General features: G+C 42.8%; 1 protein-coding gene across 6 annotated transcripts in view; it reads left to right on the top strand.

The window, feature by feature from the left end:
* Window positions 1–27,934, top strand: part of LOC126480767 (protein slit) — an 834,741-nt gene that overhangs the window by 627,757 nt on the left and 179,050 nt on the right. For all 6 annotated transcript variants that reach the window (XM_050104062.1, XM_050104063.1, XM_050104058.1 and 3 more), the window contains exon 4: window positions 26,637–26,708. In XM_050104062.1, coding sequence (XP_049960019.1) covers window positions 26,637–26,708 — 72 coding nt within the window. The remainder of the gene's footprint in view (window positions 1–26,636; window positions 26,709–27,934) is intronic.

Genomic DNA, 27,934 nt, shown 5'->3' with positions numbered 1-27,934 from the left:
AATAATTGCCTTTAGAAAAGACTTCACCTTTTAGATGATAACAGATTTCTATTTTTCTCGTTATTGCCAGTTTGTATTTTCTGTCTTCCCTACTTTGGCTATCGTTAGCTTTTTGGTTTTCAAATAGCAAAACTAGTACTTTTAGTGTCTCATTTCCTACTCTAATCCCCTCAGCATCACCTGATTTAATTCGACTACATTCCATTACCGTTGCTTTTCTTTTATTGAAGTTCAATTCATAATCTCTGATCAAGACTCTATCCACTCCATTCAACTGGTCTTGCACGCCCATAGCTTGCCGGTATGGCCGTGCGGCTCTAGGCGCTTCAGTTTGGAACCACGTCGCAGGCTCGAATCCTGCCTCGGGCATGGATGTGTGTGATTTCCTTAGGTTAGTTAGGTTTAAGTAGTTCTAAGTTCTAGGGGACTGATGACCACAGATGTTAAGTTCCATAGTGCTCAGAGCCATTTGAACCATTTTTTGCACGTCCATAGCTACCTCACAGAATTACAGTGACGTCGGCAAATCTCAAAATTTTTCTTTCCTATCAATGAAATTTAATTTCCTTCCCTCATTTCTCCAACGTTTCCATCACTGCTTGCTCGGTTTACAGACTGAATAACATTGTGGACAGGCTACAACCCTGTCTCACATCCTCCTCAACTACGACTCCCCTTTCACTTCCTGTATTTCACCCCTGCTACCTTCAAACTTTCAGTGTAGTCTAGTCAACAGCGTCAAAAGCTTCATCTAAACCCATAAACGCTAAAAGGTACGTTTGTCTTTCCTCAACCTACCTACAAGGTTTGTCACAGGGCCAGTATTGCCTCACGAGTTTCTAAATTTCTCTGGAACCCAAACTGGTCTTCCTCTGGCCTGGCCTCCACTAAGTGTCCCGCTTTTAGTTAACTAATTCGTGTCAATATTTTGCAACCATGGCTTACAGTGACATACGCTACCCAAAAACTTTTCATCATTTGATGTTTTTTGGGCGCTGGTATTCATCAATCTCTCTGCCACGGGATTCTTTCACATTTGGCGGTGCATCAACTTCATTATCATCATTGCCATAATCGTCGTCATAATCACTACCTACAGGCATCAGATTTCCTCTGCAGCGAACACCGCCATCACCAAAGCAACGCACCTAGACGCAAGCTGACTGTAATGAGCTGATCAAAAAGTGATAGTTATACCTGACGTTTCCCTCTCAGTCGCATTACGGCTATGAATTTAGGCCAAACGCGAAGTCCTAAATGAACATAGCAATGACTATGAATCACCGTTTTGCCTAAGATTCGTGGTTTCTTAAAAAGCATTTGACAATCCATTAAAATCTATGTGAACAGCCCTTGAGAAACAGCCACTCATCAAAGCTTTGTTAGCTCACTGAAAAGTATAAAAATGTAGGAGTGCCCAGGAGACTTCTGAAGGAAAGTGCCTAAAAGAATTGTAAGACGCGTCAAGCAAAGACATTCAAAACTATTCTCAGCAATTCCAGAGGAAGTTTTCAGATCTCAACTCTGGAGACAGGAAGATAGGTTGACAGAACATATCCGAGCCACTACCTTTGTTCTTCCGATGTTTGCTCGCAGAGCAGGTAAACATCAACAACCAACAGAAGAAGCTTGAAATAAGACTCCAAAATCATAATGAAACTAAATGTGTAATCAATTAAGCAGAAAATAGTGCATATTAACAATGTAACCACAGAATCAGTGGATAAGAGTTTGTACCTGGCACAGTTGAAGACAAGGATTGCGTAGATAACAAAAGAAACAATCGAGAAAGGCAAAAATTATCTGTAGAGCTATTGAACTAACTTTCCAAATGTCTTTTAAACAGAGATATTACAATATGATTGTATTACCGGTTTTGATTTATGTCCTTGAGACAGTCTTCTTATACGATTACTATTCAAACACTTAGAATATGTTCAGTGTACAATTGGGAGATGTTTTTTGAGAATTACCAGGAGAGACCGAAAAACAATGAATAAATCGGGAAACAGACTGAAAGAGAAGACGTGATTGTTACTGTAATGAATGATGGATGTGCTAAGGAAATTCGTAGCTGGATCGAAAAATACAAGGAAATATCAAAGAGACGACCTAGTTGAAGGTGGTTCCATTACATTAGAAAATACGTAAGACAATGTGGCTGTGTATATCTGAAGACCGTAATACTTAGTATACTAAAAACTCTCTCTTCAAGATGTTGCTCCAGATAGTTTGATAGTGCGTATCCACTACTTCTGCACCAGATCTTCTCATTGGCATTTGCATATTTCGAAGCAAGGTAGTCTTCTTCTTCCCTCATTTTCCCACCCCAGTATCCAATGATGACATCCCCTATTCCTTTTTTCACTTACATTATCCTTATCACTTCTATCCTCCTTACGTGGTCTTTCCTTGCGATTCTTGCTGATCTTCTCTAGAAATCCATCTCTGATGTTTAACATATTTCTGAATAATTGTTCATGTCTCTGCTCCATATAGCCAACGGCCTTACCGCAATGGTAATACCGGTTTCCGGCAGATCAATGAAGTTAAGCGCTGTCGGGCTGGGCTAGCACTTGGATGGGTGACCATACGGTCTCCTGAGCGCTGTTGGCAAGCGGGATGCACTCAGTCGTTGTGAGGCAAACTGAGGAACTACTTGACTGAGAAGCAGCGGCTCCGGTCTCATAAACTGACCTACGGCCGGGAGAGCGGTGTGCTGACCACATACCCTTCCATATCCGCATCCAGTGACGCCTGTGGGCTGAGGACGACACGGCAGCCGGTCGGTACCGTTCGGCCTCACGAGGCCGGACGGAGTTCAGTAGTTTGCTCCATTAGAACTATGCTCTCTAATATCGATTTGAATATGAGGCTTTTTGTTCTGTTCATCGCATTCCTGCTCCATAAGACTGAACTGAGCACTCCCAGTGACCGTGCGTCCTTTAATAATTATTTTATTAATTTCTAAATTTCAATGTCCCTCTTTTTTCTTAACAGGACTCCAGTTAGCAAAAACAGTTGACAGTTTTTACCTTTTTCCCTTTCATCCATATCATTAGTAAGATAATCTGTTTTTCGATAATTAATATGAAAACCTTTTTGTACCATTGCTAGCTGATTACATACATAATTTCCACCGTCCCCATCTTAAGCTATGACGACTTGGTCATCAGCAAATAATAACTGGTGTTGATATGTTGCAATTTCAGTCTCCTAACCCGTTCTCTTAAATTTACGAGACCAGTTCCTGAGACTGAAACATAGTGAATAGCAGTGGTGGTGAAAGCAAACCAAAGACTTCGATTTGTTGGCAGAACACATTAACAATGCAAGAGGGCTAGTAAAGAGACTGCTTAAACTAAGCATGCCCTCCCTCTTCTGAAGTATTCCTGTGCGGTGTGTGATCCGCGTCATTTAGGCTTTGCAGGGGACATCCAAAATGTCCATAGAAGAGCAGCTCGTGTTGTGGTTTCGGCGAAATAGAGGAGAGTGTGCCACGGATGTAATACGTGAATTGGGATGGCAATAATTAAAACAGCATGAAATTTCAACCACCAACTTTCTGCTCAGAGAGTGAATATATTTTTTTGGCAGCCACCTACAGAGGGAGAGATGATCATGATAATGAAATAAGAAATCAGAGCTCGCACGATAAGATTTAGTGTTCGCTTTTCCGGCGCGCTGTTCGAGAGTGGAACGGTAGAGAAATAATTTGAAAGTGGTTGGATGACCCTCTTGTCAGGCACTTAATTTTGAACTGCAGTGTAATCATGTAGATGTAGATGACATGGGGCAGCCTTATAACAGACATTTGCTTGTTTTGAATTTTTGTAAAAGTATATGTTTTTACTTAAGATATATTGTCTTTACATGTCTTGATTATTTTTATTAAATGATCCTCTACGTCTGCTGTATGTAATGCTTCCCAAAGTATTTTTCATGTAGTGGTTTCACATGCCTTTTTTACTTCTATGAAAAATAATCCAGTGCTTTTTAATTTTTCTCTACATTGTCCAAAATCTGTCAAATGTGAAAATACAGTCTATACGTGATCCACCGGCTGCCACTGTTTTATTATTTTCCTTAAAATTCTCGTTAAAGAATTTGTAACACAAACTCCTCGATGTTCGAACAAAGCTTGTGATTTCGTTTCTTAAATATGATAGGAATGTAACGTAGATTCATTTTCTTAGGTATTACGTCTCAGTGGAATATTTTCTTGAATAACCTTGTTATTAGTTTCACGACTTTGTTGCACAATACTTTCGAAGCTCCATATTGATAGCATCTGGTCTAGGTGATTTACCATTGATTTCCTGATGTTGATGATGCTTATTGCGATGATGATGATGATGATAATGATGACAACAACAAATGTTTATGGATGGTGATGATGACAAATAGATTATGATTATAACAAATGAATGTTTATGATGACAAATGCCTTGTTACGATGGCAATAACTTATCGTAATGATCCATTGACGCTGACAACGATGGCGACTTCAGTGATGACAAAGGGTGGTGATGGTAATGTTGTTGGTGGTGGTGGTGGTGACTGTGATGATAGCAAATTAATTATAATAATGATTACGACGAGGAGGAGGAGGACAACGAGGAGGAGTCCAAAAAAGTGCATCTTTCATAAAAACAACCTGAATTTGATCACTTGTTCTCGACGTCTGAGGACGCACATTACTGTTTGAGTCCCATCTTCACATCTGTACGTCGTGTCAGTAATAAAATGACCTTTGCCTCCGGGTTAATCTCCATTTCAATAGTATCTTCTGTAGAGCAAACGTCTTATCTCCAAAGCACTCTTCCCATTACGCCTGGGCTTTCGAGCGCCGAACTGCAGTTAGCATCCCGAGAATAGCTCTTCTGCGGATCAGAATTAGACTCTTCTGAAGTTCTCTCTCCATGAATCATCCCGGTCCTCTTCCTCCACACGGTATTTATTCGCTCTCTTCCTCGCGTATTTTCAGCCTTCCCCGCATACCTCTTAACGGTGTCGCCTGGTGCACGTACGAATTCTTGCGGAGATTAAACCTTCAGCGTGACCGACACACCATTTCTTGCCTCACTGCTGACTGTTGGATTTGTCACGGTGATTCACCGTTTCCTCGAAGAGTTAATACGGCCGACAACAACCCATGGACGTACATCCTGTTAAAGGGTCAAAGAAATAGAAATTTCTTTTTCGCCTCGTAGCCCAAAGTTTTGACAACAATTTTAACTTTGACGTATTGCCTGTTGCCTTTTGTCTCGGGATCTCTGCCGACGTTTGTTTAAATATTTTTCTGGCGTTTTATCAGCGCGAGCGACATTTTTCCAATGCTTCAGTTGTGTATTGACTGAACTGCTATTGGCGGACAGGGTTGGGCCTGCGACAAGGTAGTTCATGTACCTGTCGCGACAACGTCTGAGGTCCTTTTCCTGATCATTACTGCTGAGTTTCTCCCCTTGTTGGCCGCAACGGTCGTTCGCTGCAGCACCGGAACCAGGATCCGTTTATCTTTACGCTTCCTTCTTCGTTGTTAAAACCACTGTCTTGACTTTCAGTGGGTTTGCAGCGAATACCATTATGTGTTCGGTCTGACACAGTAAGTGTTCCTCCACGGCTTATTTCTTCACCTGTCCCAGCCTCCAGTACCTTTTATGTTCCATGAACCTAGTAGTGATGAATCGTCATTGCAACATAAACTACACCGCATTTACACGGTAAGCGGTATACTCCCAACATAGCGAGTGAGTCCCTCTTTTTCTTTGCTGATCTAAGGTACTCTCTTATCTTCTTTGTCCATAAATAACCTTTACGCTGTGTTTGGGCAATTTACGACCGATTCTTTCCGTCATTGACGGGTCGTATATTAACATTGGAAATGGTTTAAAACAAAGCAAATGGCATTCCTTAGCGAGGAACCAGTTGGGTCAAAAATTGAACTGTAGAATAAAACCTACATATTTAAGTAAGTCGTCTTCCATTCTCAAAGGGGAGGCGCAGAGAAAAAAATTAAGAAATACAAAGTCCGCCCCACAGAAAGTGTGACATTTTATATTCGCGGAACCGCCACTGCCATCTGTGATCTGATGAAGGAATTAAGTAGCAGGGTATTTCGACTACCTGCCGTTATAAGAGGACGAGCGTTGGCATCACACATTGCTCGTAGTAAACAAAACTGTAACAGTACGTCTTGACCCTCGGTCATGAAAACAGCAATGGAGCAACATTAAGTTTTGTTTCAAAGTGGGTAAGAGTGCCACAGAAACTTTTGAAATGGTACATTGAGTTTATGGTAGTGAAACAATGAGTCGTAAAAACATTTTTAGTGGTATGCAAGATTTCGTGATGGGAGAGAGGGCTTTGAAGATGATAGACGTCCAGGAGCTTCAGCGACACTTGAAGAAAATGTTCGAAAAGTGACTGAAATTCTTCGAAATGATCGTTGTGCATCTACCAGGTTAATTGAGAAGCTCACTGAAATTCCTATAACTACCGTGCACCGCATTGTGACTGAAAATTTGGGCAAATAGAACTGTTGTCGCTTTGTGCCCCGCTCACTCATGGACGATCAAAAACATTGCAGAGTGAAACACTGCAGAGACATGAAACAGTCGGCCGATGGGGACCCAGACTTCTTGTAATGCATCGTAACTGGTGATGAAACATGGTGTTTTCAGTATGAGCCACTTACAAAGCACCAGAGCTTGGAATGGAAAGGTCCAGAATCTCCGAAACCGAAAAAAGTGCGAATGCAGAGAAGTCGTGTTAAGACACTGCCCACAATTTTATTTGATTCCAAAGGAGTTCAGTCCAGAAGGTGAAATGGTGAATGCACATTATTACTTTGGTGTTTTAATTCGTTAATGGGCGAGTATTGTTCGAGTGAGACCCGAACATCGCAACCAAGGAATATGGTGTTTGTTGCATGTCAATGCTCCGACGCACAAAAGCAAGATCGTACGCCATTTCTTCGCTTAAAAAGGTATAGTTGCGCTTGACCACCCTCCTTATTCGCCTGATTTGGCTCCGTGCGACTTCTGGCTCTTTCCCAAACTGATAAAGGTGATGAAAGGTCGATGTTTCGACACGATTTCCGATATCCGGAAAACTACGACAACAGTCCCGAAGGCAATTCCAATGGTTGACTATCGTAATTGTTTCGAATAATGTTCCCAATGCTTTCAGCTGTGTTTTGACTCACAAGGAGACTATTTTGACCAAAAAAGGCATGTATAGTAGAAACAACCAGCGTCTTGTATTTTACTTCACATCAGTCACCTCTTCTTTGGGATGGACTGTGTATAACCCCCACTCCAAAATTAGCACAATTCACAACGCAACACCAGGCATAGCTATTTCGCCACTGATCCATCGATATTGATGCTGGTTTGACATACCGTATTAAGTGGCGTTTATGTGGTATTCCCTGTATATTCATACGTTGCATATGATATTCTTGACATATTCTATGATATGTGACTGCTTATCCTAGGATAATAATGAAGCACTTGAAAGTGGCTGCAGAGACCAAATTACAATGTCTTTTCTCGTTATATATACTGAAACCGCTTGCTCGCCTCCATATGTATGTGTAGGCTAATCTCAAAAACTGCTGTAGGAATTTTAATCGGGTTTTGTCAGATAGATATACTGATTCACGAGGAATGTTTTTTTATGTAATTTATGAATGTTTCGTGCAAATTGAATTATGACGGATTAAAGTTAAGGTATGAAAATCCTGCCATTGCCGTCTAATGAACAGTCGCCATAATTCGAGGGAGCAGCTGTGACTTGAGAATGCAGCAAGATTGGCCTGATTTGCATCTGATGTGGAGGTTTAGTGGTACAGTGTGTGACTGTAGACCGAAAGAGTGTGGGATCTAATCCCAGCACCGTCCATTTTTTTCACTCTTTCTTTTAACGTAGCGTTAACCCCTCAGTTATGTGGAGGAAATATGACGATAATTTCAGACTGCCAATTTCTGCTTCCATCGGATTAGTAGTCACAATTTGCACTCTTAATTCACTCAAACTCTTCAAACAATGGGAAGTGAGATACTAAACTTTGATAATCATAATAAATATGACCTTCAAAGAGAAGATAACCACCTCGTCAGCCTGTAATGTGAGACTTACAGTTTGAAATAAAATAATATTTTTGACCAATGGTTTTCCTGCGTTCGTTTGAGAACAGCTGCATAGCGAAATAACATGCGAATCCTAAATATGTTGTGGTTTATTTTTTATGCCATGAGTAATCTACTTCAGCGACTTTGCTTCGTTTGTATACAGTATGTCCTTTCAGCAGCACAGCAGATGACTCAGCTTTCAGCTTTCCTCCTTCCTTGAGTCAGACCTAGATGTGGACATGATTCTTTATGTGGCTCGGCGAAAAAGGCTGCCACAAAAAGTCCACGACAAAGAATTGTGGTAACAGAGTCCCAACAATGCATCGAAGTGGGTAATACGCTTCAGAAGAGGAGTGCTTTAACATGAGCTAAACTTATACTTCATGCGTGTTTTTTCATTCATTTGTGCCACGTCGGCCAGCCGGTGATACATACTGAAGCCGCTCACAAACACCTACATCAATTATTTGCGTACAATATTTACATTGGTCATAAACATATTACTTACATCACGATGTGGTCCTATCATTGCCATGAGATGTCACTCCAAACGTCCACGCATATGGAACACACAAAACCCATGCCTCCAGACAACTTTCCTGCCGTGTGTCGCTTCATCACTGAAGTTACGTGAAAATGATGATACACAGTTACTGAACGTTGTTTATCTATTTGAATAGCTGTCTTAATTCCTTGTCTGTGTCTTCGGAAAGAAAGAGCAAAAAAAAGGGACACACAGGTGAGTTGTTGTTGTTATTATGATCTGTGACGTATGTAATCGGTGGTTGTATTAACTCGCTGCTAACAGCTTTATTTATTTCAAAATTACTTATTTGGTTCATAACTACACAAATGACCATTAAAATTGCTACACCACGAAGATGACGTGCTACAGAAGCGAAATTTAACCGACAGGAAGAAAATGCTGTGATATGCAAATATTAGCTTTTCAGAGCATTCACACAAGGTTGGCGCCGGTGGCGACACCTACAACGTGCTGACATGAGGAAAGTTTCCAACCAATTTCTCATACACAAAAAGCACTTGACCGGCGTTGTCTGGTGAAACGTTGTTGTGATGCCTCGTGTAAGGAGGAGAAATGCGTACCATCACGTTTCCGACTTTGATAAAGTTCGGATTGTAACCTGTCACGATTGCGGTTTATCGTATCGCGACACTGCTGCTCGCGTTGATCGAGATCCAATGACTGTTAGCAGAATATGGAATCGGTGGGTTCAGGAGGGCAATACGGAACGACGTTCTGGATCCCAATGGCCTCGTATCACTAGCAGTCGAGATGACAGCGATCTTATTCGCATGGCTGTAACGGATCGCACAGCCACGTCTCGATCCCTGAGTCAACAGATGGGGACATTTGCAAGACAACAACCATCTGCACGAACAGTTCGAAGACGTTTGCAGCGGCATGGACTATCAGCTCGGAGACCATCGCTGCGGTTACCCTTGATGCTGCACCACAGACAGAAGCGCCTGCGATGGTGTACTCAACGACGAACCTGGGTGCACGAATGGCAAAACATCATTTTTTCAGATGAATCCAGGTTCTGTTTACAGCATCATGATGGTCTGATCCGTGTTTGGTGACATCGCGGTGAACGCTCATTGGAAGCGTGTATTCGTCATCGCCATACTGGCGTATCACCCGGCGTTATGGTATGGTGTGCCATTGGGTTAGACGTCTCGGTCACCTTTTGTTCTCATTGACGGCACTTTGAACAGTGGACATTTCAAATGTGTTACGACCCGTGGCTCTACCCTTCATTCGATCGCTGCGAAACCCTACATTTCAGCAGGATAATGCACGATCGCATCAATTCCAATCCCAAAGAAAGCAGGTGTTGACAGATGTGAAAATTACCGAACTATCAGCTTAATAAGTCACAGCTGCAAAATACTAACACGAATTCTTTACAGACGAATGGAAAAACTAGTAGAAGCCAACCTCGGGGAAGATCAGTTTGGATTCCGTAGAAACACTGGAACACGTGAGGCAATACTGACCTTACGACTTATCTTACAAGAAAGATTAAGGAAAGGCAAACCTACGTTTCTAGCATTTGTAGACTTAGAGAAAGCTTTTGACAATGTTGACTGGAATACTCTCTTTCAAATTCTAAAGGTGGCAGGGGTAAAATACAGGGAGCGAAAGGCTATTTACAATTTGTACAGAAACCAGATGGCAGTTATAAGAGTCGAGGGACATGAAAGGGAAGCAGTGGTTGGGAAGGGAGTAAGACAGGGTTGTAGCCTCTCCCCGATGTTGTTCAATCTGTATATTGAGCAAGCAGTAAAGGAAACAAAAGAAAAATTCGGAGTAGGTATTAAAATTCATGGAGAAGAAATAAAAACTTTGAGGTTCGCCGATGACATTGTAATTCTGTCAGAGACAGCAAAGGACTTGGAAGAGCAGTTGAACGGAATGGACAGTGTCTTGAAAGGAGGATATAAGATGAACATCAACAAAAGCAAAACAAGGATAATGGAATGTAGTCGAATTAAGTCAGGTGATACTGAGGGAATTAGATTAGGAAATGAGGCACTTAAAGTAGTAAAGGAGTTTTGCTATTTGGGGAGCAAAATAACTGATGATGGTCGAAGTAGAGAGGATATAAAATGTAGGCTGGCAATGGCAAGGAAAGCGTTTCTGAAGAAGAGAAATTTGTTAACATCCAGTATTGATTTAAGTGTCACGAAGTCATTTCTGAAAGTATTTGTATGGAGTGTAGCCATGTATGGAAGTGAAACATGGACGATAAATAGTTTGGACAAGAAGAGAATAGAAGCTTTCGAAATGTGGTGCTACAGAAGAATGCTGAAGATTAGATGGGTAGATCACATAACTAATGAGGAGGTATTGAATAGGATTGGGGAGAAGAGAAGTTTGTGGCACAACTTGACCAGAAGAAGGGATCGGTTGGTAGGACATGTTCTGAGGCATCAAGGGATCACCAATTTAGTATTGGAGGGCAGCGTGGAGGGTAAAAATCGTAGAGGGAGACCAACAGATGAATACACTAAGCAGATTCAGAAGGATGTAGGCTGCAGTAGGTACTGGGAGATGAAAAAGCTTGCACAGGATAGAGTAGCATGGAGAGCTGCATCAAACCAGTCTCAGGACTGAAGACCACAACAACAACAACAACATGTTGCAGGTCCCGTACGTGCCTTTCTGGATACGGAAAATGTTCGACTGCTGCCCTGCCCAGCACATTCTCCAGTTCTCTCACCAATTGAAAACGTCTGGTCAATGGTGGCCGAGCAACTGGCTCGTCACAAACAATGCCAGTCACTACTCTTGATGAACTGTAGTATCGTGTTGAAGCTGCATGGGCAGCTGTACCTGTACACGCCATCGAAGCTCTGTTTGACTCAATGCCCAGGCGTATCTATGCCGTTATTACGGCCAGAGGTGGTTGTTCTGGGTACTGATTTCTCAGGATCTATGCACCCAAATTCCGTGTAAATGTAACACATGTTTGTTCTAGTGTAATATATTTGTCCAATGAATACCCGTTTATCATCTGCATTTCTTCTTGGTGTAGCAATTTTAATGGCCAGTAGTGTATTATGATCTGTGACGTATGTAATCGTTGGTTGTATTTACTCCCTGCTAACAGCTTTATTTTTTTCAAAATTACTAATTTGCTTCATAACCACATTGGAAGCAGAAAATAGAGATATTATTGCAACCCACGATGTTGACGTGTCCTCGCGATTGGTCGCAGCTACTAAAGTGGAGAGGATTTTTCGAAAAGGGCAGTAACGTTTCTGTGTCCCGCCACGTGCGGACCGCAGCAGCAGAGTCACGGCCTCACTTTGCTCCATCATCTCCGCAGCAGGTGTACCGCCGGCAGCGTTTCCCTGGCGTCGCGAAGTTGTTTCCGAGGCGGCGGCTGCCCCCTTATCAATAAGGAGCACTCCCCTCGCGCTTGGCCGCTCGCCGACATAACTCTTCATTTGGTGGTAAGCTGGGCGAGGACCGCGGGCAGTAAATCTGCGCTCCTCCCGCCAGCCGCTGTAGCCCTCATAATGCCGTGGCGAAGGCGCCGACAACACGCCGTCTTTACGGGGGAAAATAATATTGTTTGGCTCGCGAGAGTTACGGCTGTTGCGCAAACCTCGTCCCAAGATTTTTTTGCTTAAGCACATGGTATTCCACAAATAAGATGGCATTTTAATGCCGTTTCTCACCGTCTGCCTCAAGCTTAATATGAATGCATTAAAATTATTACTTTCCACGGCCAAACTGATTTATATCTTCTCTCTTTTATGTCTTGTTAAGTAATGAACGTTATAAACTATTTGAAGTTGTAAATGTAACTAACTGTTTACATATTCAGATATGTTAGACCTAGGCGTAGTAATATAAAATGAAATACTCTATAATTGCTTACCGATTACAGTCTTACAACAGACAGAATGGCTTATCTTCGCAAATACTAGTTTGTCTCTAAAATTAACTGTCCTTACCTTGGTGTTTAGTGGACGTGGGCGTGGATCCCCAACATACCAGCATTCCTTCTCTTTTTCCTGGAAAGAAAGTGATATCTCATCATCACTCGCTGCAGCTTTTTTACTACCAATTTTTGATTACTTCTATTTTTATTTTATAACCAATCTTCCTAATTTTGAGGCGCCATTCGCATGCATTCTGTTCGAATTATCAGATCTCTTTCCTGTTCTCTTAGACAGATGTTGATCAGGAGACGAAATGAGTTCCACAAACTATGTTACCGGTTACAGTGAACAATCCTTTATTCAAGGCGAACTCATTCGGTCTACTAAAAACTTAACTTTGCCACCTCTGTTTAGTTTCTTTCCACTTTTTAGCAGTTGCTTCTGTTTTGAAAATTTTCATTATGATTTACGTTTTCGTAACACATTTTGTCTTTAAACATGACACCATGTTATTACGAGTATAGAAAGGCGCGCAAATCCGCGAAGTTCATATGCTTTCCTCATAATCCATACTTTTTTATTATACATCATTAACAGTCTGACGTCCACAGCTCTAACGTACATTTCTCACTCATACAGCTGTCCCATATGCATTTTATTTCATTAATCTGGAAAAAACGATTCCCCCTTCAAGGGCAGCATTTGCTTCGAAAGAATCGATCACGCAGATCTCTAGTTGCACGCTTCACTTAATATCACCAGCACCGTGGGCAGAGAAACCTTGGTTCGTTATGCGTTTCTAAACTTGTGGCAAACTTCATTTTAGTATCATATCGAAAAAAAGTTGCTATGGGATATCTAAACACACTTATTACTGTATCGAAAATACTCTGCCGCGCGGCTTTAGCCGAGCGGTCTAAGGGCGCTGCAGTCATGGACTGTGCGACTGCTCCCGGAGAAGGTTGGAGTCTTCCCTCTGGCATGGGTGTGTGTGTGTGTGTGTTTGTCCGTTGGATAGTTTAGGTTAAGTAGTGTGTAAGGTTAGGGACTGATGACCTTAGCAGTTAAATCCCGTAAGATTTCACACACATTTGAACATTTTTTTTTTTTTTAATACCCTGATAGAAGCAACACTTTAGCCTGGATGAAGGGCCGGCTTTACACACTGAAATAATATCCGATGTGCCCTTAGGGAAGCAATGGAGCCGTCGCTCTTCATGTTATTTACTTTTTTTTCGTTAATTTACAGATTGCAACCCGCAGTGGATTCCTCTCCTGTGCCAACTTCTTCATCTCAGAGTAGCACTTGCAACCTAGGACTTCAATTATTTGTTGGTTATATTCCACCCCTTCCTTACAGTTTTTACCCTTAACAGCTCCTTCAAGTACAATAGTAGTTATCCCCTAATGTCTTAATACATCTCCTATCACTATGTTCCATCTTTCTTTCAATATTTTTGAGAGATTTCTCTCCTCAGCGACTCTGTAGAGAACTTCCTCATTCCTTACCTTATCAATCCATGTAATTTTCAGCACCCTTCTATTACAGTGCCACTTCTCAAATACTTCGATTCTCTTCTTTTCCTATATGATTTGCTCCAAACGTACATTCTCAAAATTTTCATACTGCAGTTACGGCCGATTTCTAATAGACTGCTCCTGGTCAGGAATGTTCTCTTTTCCAGTGTGTTTTTTTGTCCTCCTTGCTTCATCTGACTTGTATTGTTTAACTTCCAAGATGGTAGAATTCCTTCACTTCGTATAATTCGTGACCTCCAGTATGTTGTTCCTCCTTATTCGAATTTCTGATACTTCTCATTACTTTGGTCTTTCTTCGGTTTACTCATACAAATGACACTCTCCGTTAAGTGATTAATGTGAATGGAAAACCAAAAACGAAGTGCTCGGATCTGGAGGGGAATAAGACAGGGATGCAGCATTTTGCCCCTTCTGTTTAATGTGTGTATCGAAAACTCAATGAAAGAAATGTAATATTCAGGACTGTGATAAAAATTAGGGCGAATGGATTTAAATTAACACATTCGCTGGTGATATTGCTATCATTTTTAAATGTGAGGACGAATTGAAGGAACAATTGACCGGAATGAACAGTCTAATGGGCTCACACTGTGGATTAAGAGTAAACCGAAAAAAGACGAAAGTAATGAGAAGTAACAGATTTATTGCAGATGACGCCGTTTTGCATAGTGGTATTTTGTACGGTAGTAATTGTAGTCCGTCCAAATGGAACTTGACAGATATCAGCCTGGTGCAAAGACTGGCAACTCGCTCTTAATGTGGAGAAGTGCAGAGTTGTTCCCTTCACGAAACGGAAAAGCGTGGTAGCTTTTGATCAGAGGTGTAAAACTACCATGGGCCACACTGTTATAAGTAAGCGTAGACTGCTACAGTTTTCCTAGTAGTTTTGGTCAGTTAAGATCATACCCACATTATCTGTACATTATGTGCGTTGCAGACGTGTTGGGCGTTACGTCATAACGATCGCTTTCTTTACATATGCGACAAGTGTCTTACTAGATTCTCTTAAATACCAGAAGTGGTGAAATTACTAGAAAGTGAATGAGGGTGTATTAAGGGCCAGGTAACGTATGGAACATATCCTCGTGTCTATTACTGAAAAGTAAACAGTATTTATAGACAGATTCTTACTGTCAGGTTCCATTTCAGATTGTTGATTTGTAACGTGAAACAGAGGGATGAGCTAAAAAAAAAAATACGTATTTAACATATAGCGCTAGAAAACGCAATTTTCTCAACAAGAAGCTAAAATTAAAAAAGTTGCAAAATGAAAGTATATCAAACAGTTAGTTGTGGAAACCTTTATACCAAACATCACTTCAATACTTCGTCGAACTTACGTAAACCATGTTTCTATTATTCATAGACAATCTTCGTATATAAGGAACATTTTCTCAAAATCCACTCAAGCTAGAGAGATGAAATTTTTATACAGCACTCCTAGTGGTCAAACGTACATTGTAACACAGCCATTGGGCAATATGTTCAGTAGTTTCATTTCAGTTTAATTATAAAGCAATTAATTGTAAAAAAATTTGGGTCATTAATAAAAAAATAATTGGAAGGAAACTAGAAAAGATACTCCAAAATCCCTCTGTCATAACTGCAATACTAAACCACTGTATATGTAAAAAAAATTCAAACTTTTCTATTTGGTAGTTTATTCATAAATGTTCCTCAAACTTAGTGATTTTAACATGGGCAGCATAGGCACCTCCGGCTCCCCTTAATAGACAGACAGGAGGATAAGTACGTAGAGCAAAAATGTTCCGCTTGATACGCAGTTCTTTATATACCCTCAATCAGTTTCTAGACGGTTCACCACATCCGGTTTCTAGGAGAATGTACTAAGACACTGGTTGCGTATCCAGACAAAGCGATAAAAACGAGGTAACGCCTGGTAGGTACTCAACACACCGAATGTACAGGTAACACGGGCAGGATCTTAACCGGTCAGTGGCCGAGCGGTTCTAGGCGCTTCAGTCGGGAACCGTGCGACCGCTACGATCGCAAATTCGAATCCTACCTCGGGCATGGATGTGTGTGATGTCCTTAGGTTAGTTAGGTTTAAGTAGTTCTAAGTCTAGGGGACTGATGACCTCAGATGTTATGTCCCATAATGCTCAGTGCCATTTAACCGGTCAAGTCTACTGGGAAAACTACCACAGACTATATTGACTGAAGACAGTTCATGGTAGCCTACACTAGTTTTACAACTCTGGGTCTGACCGGAATTGATTACCTGACTGATAAACTTTTGTGATCCAGGAGCAGAATTACAATAAAATAAGTATTTCCTGGATTGCTGTGGAATCTTATTGTGAATATGTTGTAACTCGTAGGTATAGTCTGTAGCCTTCAACACACAGTTGACTATCTTCACACAAAAACTTACCAAGAGGTCGTTAGTAGGTGTTACCAGCCGGTCTAAAACATTTCTTGGGTCGACCGAAGCGTCCGATCCCACCCGCCGGCTTTGATCCGTGACGTAAGGCTGTTGTGATGTGTGACGTCACGACGGCGCGGAATTTAGTTTGTGAGTGTGGCGTGTTTGTAGGTGTCGTTTTGATGTGATCGGTGGTGCTCTCTGGTGGTGTGTTAGGTGATGTTTTTGGTTTAGTTTGCGAGTGTGGCGTCGTGTGTGAATTTTGGTAAATTGCTTTTTTTATGTCTTTGGTAGGTATTGATATGACTGACAGGGTCAACAGTTTTCGGTTGTCGGCTATGATGAGGGACAGTGCGTTATCTCTAATAAAATTTCTTCAACTATTCGGATTTCTGGATGAAGCCGTGAAGTGCTCAGTACGTCGTGAAGAAATGAGGCTTACTTAAAGTTCCGGCGTCTCGGACCAGGGACGGCTGTATGTGGAGATGTCGTAAGGATAACAGGTCAAGGGAAGTGTTCGATCCCAATGTGTGGCTGTGAATGTTGGGAGATTTTTTGAGCTATATAGGTCAAGGGAAGTGTCTGATTCCAGATAATATTGTGTTTAGTGGTATTTGGGGAGTTTTGTGATGTCTGTTTTTTCGTCGTTTTGCGTGGTTTTGTATGGGGGTGGGTGTCTAAATTTGTTTATATTTAGTTTGTCCCCACCCAAAAACCCCCTGTTTCCCGCGTTTGTCCCGTTAGTGTCATTAGGCTTTTGTGGAACGTGTGTGTGTGTGTGTGTGTGTGTGTGTGTGTTTGTTTCTCGATGTATTTTCGTCCTCATAATGTGTACGTAACGACTTTATATGCGCCATATTGGAATCGTGGTTTAAGGTCGTTTCCGCCATATTTGTGACGTCATAGGTCAAAGCAGACGGGCGGGATCGGACGCTTCCGTATTTCCCATTTCTTCAAAGAAAGAACCCTTAAACCTCTACCACACACATTTCTCCTGGCATGTACCTGGGAGAGCCTAGCATCCCAAAATTTGTGGCCCCAGGCCTTGCTGAGGAAAACCGAGAAAACCACGACGTGTTCGATAAGTCTTCAGCCCCTTCCCTGCAGTTACTATCGGGTAGGAACAACAGTTGAAAGCGTCCGCGAAGAGATAATCCGAGCGCCGCTACTGTGTCCGCGGGCACCTGTTGAGTAGCGGGGCGGCCGGGTGGTGTCGGCGCATATTCAACAGCTTATTAGGCCCGCGTGCCGACATCGCTTTTAATTGTCCCCGGGATTTAGAGAGCCGTCGCCCACACGTGGCCGGCCGGCGAGGCGCCCATAAATCGTAATAAAGCCACAGTAAAACAGCCAGTCATCTTCCCGGGCGCGCTCGTTAAATTAATACATATTCAACAGGGGGGCGACGATGAACAAAGATACGGACCGGCCGAGCTCCGTACATCACCGCACCGACCCAGTATTAGTGAGCTTTCTATAAGGCGCAGTGTAAATAGAATTCGATCTGCCCCGTGGACACCTACACGGGCGACGTTTATAGGCGTATGGGTCACGCCGTAATTCCTTATTAGCTGCTGCGGCCATATTGGGTGGTACGCCTGATATAAAGGTAACGCGGACAAGGTCTCTACTGAGAAAGTCTGTCAACATTAAAGTTGAACGTCGTGCTGATCTTGTCTGAAGAAAAGGACATTCGGCACAGGAGGCTCATAATTAACATACCTTTTTTTGTATGAAGAGTATGGTATGTTTGTATACTTTCGTAGGAAGGCACGTCTCTTGCTGCATGTTTATTCGGTTCGCCCGTTAGGTCAGCCCCATTTATTCCTTGCCAACAGGAAGTTTTAAAATATTATCGATAGATTTAAAGAGTTTAAGAAAAAGTGCTATTTTCCACCAGAAATGTGCTTTTCCAACGCAAGGGCCACGTATCACTTAAAGTAACTGTAATTTCGACATGGTGTAAGAAAGATATTTACTTATAAATCCAGAAGCTGCTGTTAGTAGCCGGCCGTTGTGGCCGAGTGGTTCTAGGCGCTTCAGTCTGGAACCGCGCGCCTCCTACGGTCGCAGGTTCGAATCCAGCCTCGGGCATGGATGTGTGTGATGTCCTTAGGTTAGTTAGGTTTAAGTAGTTCTAAGTTCTAGGGGACTGATGATCTCAGATGTTAAGTTCCATAGTGCTTAGAGCCATTTGAATCATTTTGCTATTAGTACAGATTGCCGTACGAAAAACGGATCCCGAGTACAGACTGCTCGCCAATCACGTACGAATTGTTGACTGCCACGGGCAGTTGCGACAACAAATAGATAAACATATAATAATTAGATAACAAAGAAATAGCAAGTAAGCTAATGCAAAGCTCTATATTTACTGAAACAAACTTGTCTTTTTCTTTACATTCCATTAGTTGCTGAAAATAACCCCCTTGTGCTTCAATGTGATCCTGCGTGCGTCCTATCACTTTGCGCAACTCTACCGCATCAGTTCTAAAAATTTCAATACGAATATTATACTTCATGTCTTCGAAGGTTATTGTGTTATTTGTGTACACATTTCCTTGTACACTGCCCCACGGATAAGAGCCACATGTGGTTTGGTTGGGCAAATGCAACGACCACAATTCTTTGCTGACAATCGTTTCCTCTGTGATTTCGTCAAACTGACTCGTGTGAAATATGACAGGTCACTCCATCCGGTTTAGACAGATTACGTATGTTATCTGTGAGTAAAATTCCTCAAAGACTGCATATACACAGCAGTGTTGACTGTTGTTGCAAAAAGTATGGGACGTACAATAGGACTTGATGACACGGCACACCACAGACCGATTTTTTCGCCATTAAGAGGTTCCTCATTAATCGTATGGTGACTATTTGTTGAGGAGTATCTGGAGTTTTAGGAGTTCACATCTCCTGTCTGACTGAACCAGGTGCACCACTCATGAAATTCAGCAGCAGATCCAACATTCCACTCGCAATTGTTTGACATAGCCAGGTACAGTAACTCACATATTTTCCGTTGCCTTCCTCCTTCGGTTCTTGGACACACATAATTTTGTAGAGCGTCATTCCTGTACGGCGAAAAATATGTTAATAACTTGGCATCAGGTTGATACCACCTCACTGGCGCTCTACAGTTGGTAATGGAATAGCAAGTTTCTGTCATTCCAATAGCTGTTGCGCAGAATCTGGCGAACTCAATGAAGCACATCTGCAAAGCCACACCTCCAGAGGCTAAGTACCAAGAGTGCCCTATGCTACCGCACCATCGGACAGCCGGCGGCAGCCGCTCACCCAATCGCATTTGGAGCCACTTCGCTTCGATACCATAGTTCGTGCTGCCTCAAGGAGCCCCGTCGTTGACAGTATGGTAACTGTACTCTATTTCGTGTTGCATTATTTATAACAAGTCTTCATACGGTTGGAGAAATACAAGTTGTAGCCGGCCGCGGTGGTCTCGCGGTTCTAGGCGCGCAGTCCGGAACCGTGCGACTGCTACGGTCGCAGGTTCGAATCCTGCCTCGGGCATGGATGTGTGTGATGCCCTTAGGTTAGTTAGGTTTAAGTAGTTCTAAGTTCTAGGGGACTGATGACCACAGCAGTTGAGTCCCATAGTACTCAGAGCCATTTGAACCATACAAGTTGTAAATCTTCTGTTTGCTGTGTTACTTGTTCACTAACCATTTCTGTGCCAGTTTTCTTACGACGATAGTTGCCGTACCGTTTTGTAATCCATCTCTGCTTACTGTTGTGTATGAAGTCATACACAACAGACAGACCCTATGTGAAACGTTCACTTGTTGTGACAGTTTACGTGTCGACTTGTGTGGACTCAGAACCATTCATTCTCGAATACCTGTGATCACAGCAGGTGTGACAACGGATAGGGCTCGATTCTTTTTCCGTTTGCAACTGACCCTGTAGTATGCCACTTTGTCACCACATCTTGTGTATCGCTCATTGCTGGTATGTAAATGCAGGAAACTTCTTTGCAATCTATGTCCCGAACCGGTAGACACGTACGCCTCACTACTGCGATTTTTTATTGAAGAGGATACATTTCGCTTAAATATTTGCTTCAAACGTCTTAACCAAGTTGCAATGGTTTTCGTACTGCCAATACGAAACATAGACGCATCGGCTTTAGAACAATATATGAAAATTCACGGGCAACAATGAGCAGTCTAGTCATCGAAGCTGGTTTTTCATGCGCCACCCTGTATTATTCTCCTAGCGATCCGCCCCGGCCTCGCACGAGTAGCACTAGGTACTGTATCTGTGACTGGACGGACGACTTGTCTGGCGGAGCGACAGTTTTGTTGAAGGAACAGTGCGTAGACTGATGATCTAAAATCAGAGAACAACGCTAGGTAACTGAGTATGATCACTATCATATAAATTAAGCGATTAAAGCAGCACATGACACTTGCCGGCGTACTGCAGCGCCTAAGGGCGTGAGCGGACTGCTCGACCGCAACACGCTAACAAAGCGAGCCGTGCATCAGACTCCTTGGCGCTCATTCGTCGACAGGGCGGTCGCACAGTGCGGCGCGAGAAACAAAATCCATGCGGTAGTTGCTGAGAGCAGATTTCACATAGACGGAAAAACGTAGCTGGAGACTGTAATTCATCATAGTTCACCCATTTTGCACCAAGTGGTTATATATAATACACATCAATCTTCCATGTGAATCATTGTATCCATTTGTGAAAAACATTATGAAAAACTCTACAGTAGTACCTGGGTTTAGCCTTCATATATAGGCAGAAAAAGATGGCGGAGAACTTTAACCGTAACATGTATAGAAGGCAATATATGTATAGGTTCTTTCGAGTAGCTCAATGTCGTCGTGTAAGTATTTAAATTGGACATCATGTTGGTGAATTGCGTCCCCTTATCCAGTTATCCCACTGGTAAAAGGCGATCAACAGTTCCGTTTGTGGCGAATCTCCACATCAGTGAGAAGTGGTTGCTAGGTTGAAGAAGAAAGAGAAAAGAATTCGTGGTCCACCTGGGATTCAGTCCTAAGAGTTTCCATTACTAAGGCCGCAGTAGCCCATCAAACCCGAGTTCCAGTGTAATTTTAAAAATGAGGCCTACAATTTAACATGGACTCCAAGCCACGTTTCGCTTCTGATCATCCACATCTTTGAGAGGTAAATGCTAGGTTAAAGGAGAGTGAAAAATCCGTGGTCTGGCCAGGACCTTTCAGTTTTCAGGTAAAGCGGTTTACCAACAAATCAGCAGTCTATTTTTGCTCAAGCCTCGAATTTATCTGGAGTTGCAGCAGCTGCACAACTAGATGTCAATGCGATCGTTTTCATAGTGTCGCTGGTCTTTAATTCATGATAGTTCAGCCAGTTTCCACGAAATATTTATAACAATCATATACACGACATTCCTCGTGAATCGATCTATCTATTAGTCAAAACAGGATGATAATCTCTGCAGTGGTTGCTGAGATTAGCCAGAACATACAGACAGAAGTGAGCACACTTCCCGTATCTCTGTCAGCTGCAGCCAGAACTTTTGGCACTTTTTCAGTCCATCCTCTCATTCCCATCTGTCTGTCATGTTGAAGCAGACACTGTAGGCAGTGCAGAAAGTGGTTACCGCTCGTCCTGACACGTCCTTCAGCCCTTCTTCGCAGTGAATAAGGTGCTTTTTCTAATATATCTGGCTCAGTTCGGATCTGTCATATGCGTATATGTTCCTGTAATGTTGCACGTCGTCGAAGGGTTGGGTATACATTAATGTCTTTAGAAGTCCCTAATAGCCAGAAACCCATCGGATTCGGGCCCAGAGAATGAGTCGGCCACGCTAGCCGACCTCCGTGGCCAGTCCGTTGGTCATGAAAAGTTACCGTGAGGTACTGTGTCAGGATTCGTAGAAAATTTGGTGGTGCCCTGTCGTGCAAAAACCATAGTCGTTCGTATTCTGCAAGAATAAAGTTCTCCAATAGCATTGGTAATATATCGTGCAGAAATCTGTGACACATGGACCTATAAGTCCGTCATCAACAATTCCTCCCCTTACATTGGTACTGAAGGGATCCTGATGCCTCAATTTCACGATTGCCGGGAGATTTGCACCTATTCATATCTGTGTATTGTGGTAATTTACTACGCAACCTCTTGAAAATCCTGCGTTATCTGTAAATAAAATGCAGGCTATGCACTGCAGATCTTCAGCGGCCCGTATGACAGCAGGCATTGGTTTCAGGATATGTCATTACAGGAACTTTTCACATAGTTTGATCAGTAGACACTTTTTTAATATACACTGCTGGCCACCGTAAATGCAACACCCTGAAGGAAGCATCCGAATCAAGTGAAATTTACACCATGGGTTTGCAGCGATGAGATATGCAACTGATTAGAATTTCAGCTGCAGACGCACATCACGCGCGCCTGTGGCGCCACCTCATAGCGCCATTTAAGGTTTGGCGATTTCGACACGTGTGTTTACTTTGTGGTTGTTTCACAAGACGATCAGTTATGCCTCGTAGACAACAGCGAACATCATTTGATCAAGTATCCGAGTTCGACAGAGGAAGGATAGTGGCTTACCGAGATTGTGGATTATCATACAGAGAAATCGCTTGTCGTGTTGGACGAAACCAAACAACTGTAATGCGGATATGTGACCGTTGGATGCAGGAGGGTACGACGGACCGACGTGGTCGATCGCATTCACCTCGGTGCACCACTGCACGTGCTGATAGGCAACTTGTGCGCATGGCAGTGACGGATCGCTCAGTGACATCCCGAACGATAGCACAGCACATTGCGTCTGTAACGCATCATCCAATGTCTGCGCGTACCATTCGACGCCGTTTACAGCAGAGTGGTCTGTCCGCAAGACGTCCATTGCTTCGTCTGCCATTGACGCAGAACCACAGACGTCTCCGTCGCCAATGGTGTGATGACAGACGGATGTGGACGGCAGAATGGAATGACGTTGTCTTTACTGACGAGGCACGCTTCTGTCTGCAGCACCACGATGGTCGGATTCGAGTGTGGAGACACCGTGGAGAGAGGATGCTGGACAGCTGCATTATGCACCGCCACACTGGTCTTGCACCGGGTATTATGGTATGGGGCGGTATTGGATATTACTCTCGCACGCCTCTAGTACGCATTGCCGGTAGTTTAAATAGCCGGCGCTACATATCCGAGGTGCTAGAGCCAGTTGTCCTTCCTTACCTTCAGGGCTCGGCCACAGCCATATTTCAACAGGATAATGCGCGACCACACGTGGCACGCATTGTCCAAAGGTTCTTCGTCAATAACCAGATTGAAGTGCTTCCCTGGCTGGCTCGCTCTCCGGATCTTTCGCCGATAGAAAACATGTGGTCCATGGTTGCTCAACGAGTGACCCAGATTACATCCCCAGCTGCCACACCAGATGATCTTTGGCAACGTGTGGAAGCTGCCTGGGCTGCTGTACCCCAGGAACACATCCAACGTCTCTTTGACTCAATGCCGAGACGTGTGGCAGCGGTGATCTCCGACAATGGCGGCTACTCTGGCTACTGATTCTGGCAGGAACCACATGTCACAGACGTCTGTAAACGTAATCATTTGATACTTGGTCAACATGTTATCTACAAAATAAATTTTGTTGTGCTACCTCTTGTCTTTCTTGGTGTTGCATTTACGGTGGCCAGCAGTGTATAAAATTGAGTATACCTTTCAGTATAGGCTAACTGTTTTGGCTCCACGCATCCACACTGCAACACTTGACTGCTCCCAATGGGAAAGTAAGTATTAATGGCTTGTATTTCCACATAGGCCGGGAGGTTCTACCCAACGTAAAAACATACAAATTGTAACAGCTATAATTATTAGTCAGCAGATGACATAAATACTGACGTAATGTTTTTCAGTACATCGTCTTCAGTCAACCACAGAAATATCTGCACTTATACAAATTGCACCTTATATATACTTGGGTGGGTCGAAAAGTTCTCGAAACGGAATAGAAAAAAAGTACTTACATCACTGAAACTATTTTATTTTTCAATGCAATGCACTTGGTCCACCGATGTTCCAGTGCCTTGATCTCATCTCGAAAATGAGTTTCTTCCAGGCCTGCAAAATAGTTGTCAACTCCGGCTATCAATTCTCCATGTGAAGTGAATCTTCGTCCACCAAGAACAATTTTCAGTTTTTGGAAGAGAGGGACGTCTGACGTAGCCATATCAGGTAAATAAGGCGGGTGTGGCAACAATTCATGTCTTAGTTCGTGTAATTTTGCCATGGCGACAGCACATTCGTGTGGGCGCGCGTCAAGAGTCGCAACACCCTTCTGACAGATAATTTTTTCATTTCTAATTCTTCAGTTAAAATGTGATATATACTTTCAGATGACATCTGTCAAGCCTGAGCAATTTCACGCACTTTCAATCGGCGATCCGCCATCACCATTTTGTGCACTTTTGCAATGATTTCTGGAGTAGTGACACATCATGGCAGACCAATCATCTAAGCTCTCCCGACCAAATTTAGATTCATTCGTCCACTCGGCAACAGCTGAAAATGAAGGAGCAGAGTCCCCCAGTGTATTCTGGAAATCGGCATGAATGTCCTTTGCTTCCATATCTTTCTTTACGAGCTACTTAATCACTGCTCGAATCTCGATTTTTTCCAACTTCGCAAATCACTACGCGGGAACAACAACAAACAACAGAGCCACGTCACCGCCACACAGCTCTCTTCCAAGAGCACTGACGTGGCATGTGTTTACAGTCAACAGTCCAATGAATGTCACGTAAACGACTCGTTGCGCTAGCTCTGACCTCTCGTGGTGATTCCGAGAACTTTTCAAACCACCCTCGTATACCTATATATATACCTGACTAAAAGAAGAGATCGGTTGGTAGGACAAGTTCTGAGGCATCAAGGGAGCACCAATTTAATATTGGAGGGAAGCGTGGAGGGTAAAAATCTAGAGGGGAACCAAGAGATGAATGCACTAAGCAGATTCAGAAGGATGTAGGTTGTAGCAGTTACTCGGAGATGAAGAGGTTTGCACAGGATCGAGTAGCATGGAGAGCTGCATCAACTCAGTATCTGGACTGAAAACCACAATAACGACAACACATACACATATAAGCTGAAGAAACAAGGAAGTCTCTAAACTCAAGCTTTATGTATGTAGCATTATTATTTGCTTCCACAACGTTACACTTTATTATCATGAACACGTGGTTAATATCACTTTGATCTGTAAATATCGTAATTCACGATATAATACGGTTATGGTATTATACAGACCCCCCACCCGTTGTTCCATCAGATAACTCTATGCACTTCTTACGTACTATGTCCAGTTCTGCCGTATTTCGAAACTGAGCGTAGAATAAACAAGTATTATTTAATAGCAGCTTTTGTAATGATCATTGTTTAATGATGAGATTGGATAACATGTTCTCAAACCCATCGTCGTCTTCGTAAATCCAAGTCTTTGCCGCTGTTAGGTTGATTCCTCCAACCTCTCACAGAGGTCTGACTCGCCAATACACAACGACCACTGCAGCGCTTTCTGCAGTCACTTAAGTCATCCCTTACACTGTACCCTCTTGGATCAGTTGACTTGAACACAAGTTGTGCACATGAGTAACCTCGAACTGCGGGAAACCGCCCTCAACAGAGTCGATCGCTGTGGCCAACAACGAGTGCTGAGTCGCCGCAGAATGATTTGGACTATCACAGTGGTTAGCTGCAGCAAATCAGGAGTCACTTAAATACTGCCGCACCTCAACCGGCGAACAGGCACGATATGCCGCAGCAACACTACACTTTGGTCCACTGTAATAAAATGCTTTAGTTAACGTTACGTAGTAGTTTTATTTACACTTTTGGTTTGGATTCAGTTAAGAGTCATTTTCCACTGTATTGACTGTCTGTGCCGAGGACTGCACGGTCACGTAATACAAATTTGTAATTTCTTACGACGTACGCAATTGTCAGCTAGAGACTAAATTCCCTACATGGTAATACAATTTGTTTTAATAGTTTCTGTTACGAAATTACTAATTTTATTGTGTGACAGTACAGTCCTCGGACGATTTATTTCTGTGACCAATCAATAATTCTGGAATCAAAAGCTGTGTTAAATTTCATTCAGTGAAATCTTTCTCTTGTTTCAGGGACCTCAGCCACAATCAGCTGGAGATTATCGGACGGAAGACACTGAGAGGCATCCCTGCGCTAAAGACACTGTAAGTGTTCAGCCTACACTATTTCGCACACTTTGTCATATCACAACCACACTTAAATACTTCAAAAACTGTTTAAAGATTCTACTCTACTAGAAAAATAAGATGCTGTCGGTACCCATGAGACAGCACGTACTACCTCGTAAAAACGGGATTCTACCTGGGCATAGACCCCGGGTTCTATCAGTGATAGAAAGGTAGTGTCAAGTGTTTTGGATATCCTTTGGGCTAAAAATGATTTGTATATGCAACAGAAAGATCGTCGTATTGTAAGTATCTTACAGTAGAGGGTCAAAGTGTGAATATTACATACAGTAATGTAATATTACATACAGTAATGTAATGTAATGTATTGCGAATACATAGAAAGAAGGACCCTTTATTGTATGATTATATGATAGCGGAACAAACACTGGTAGCAGTTACTTCTGTAAAATATCTGGGAGTATGCGTGCGGAACGATTTGAAGTGGAATAATCATATAAAATTAATTGTTGGTAAGGCGGGTACCAGGTTGAGATTCATTGGGAGAGTCCTTAGAAAATGTAGTCCATCAACAAAGGAGGTGGCTTACAAAACACTCGTTCAACCTATACTTGAGTATTGCTCATCAGTGTGGGATCCGTGCCAGGTCGGGTTGACAGAGGAGATAGAGAAGATGAAAAGAAGAGCGGCGCGTTTCGTCACAGGGTTATTTGGTAAGCGTGATAGCATTAAGGAGATGTTTAGCGAACTCAAGTGGCAGACTCTGCAAGAGAGGTGCTCTGCATCGCGGTGTAGCTTGCTCGCCAGGTTTCGAGAGGGTGCCTTTCTGGATGAGGTTTCGAATATATTGCTTCCCCCTACTTATACCTCCCGAGGAGATCACGAATGTAAAATTAGAGAGATTAGAGCGCGCACGGAGGCTTTCAGACAGTCGTTCTTCCCGCGAACCATACGCGACTGGAACAGGAAAGGGAGGTAATGACAGTGGCACGTAAAGTGCCCTCCGCCACACACCGTTGGGTGGCTTGCGGAGTATAAATGTAGATGTAGATGTAGACTTATTCCTGCTTAGACAAAAGGGGAAAATCGGTTGGGTCTTTTTGCTCTTGATGTGGTCTATGGTGGACTTCAAGGATGAATCATTAGTTCACTGGCGGTGCCTTAGAAAACCCGAAAAAGGCTTTTTACCACTTTTCGTACCAAAACCAAGTCGCGGATTCCGAGACGGCTACGCACAGCAAATG

Source organism: Schistocerca serialis, chromosome 5 (assembly GCF_023864345.2).
Source record: "Schistocerca serialis cubense isolate TAMUIC-IGC-003099 chromosome 5, iqSchSeri2.2, whole genome shotgun sequence".
NCBI classification, from domain to species: Eukaryota; Metazoa; Arthropoda; class Insecta; order Orthoptera; family Acrididae; genus Schistocerca; species Schistocerca serialis.
The sequence above is the reverse complement of the archived record's forward strand: the minus strand, read 5'-3'. Positions and strand labels throughout refer to the sequence as shown.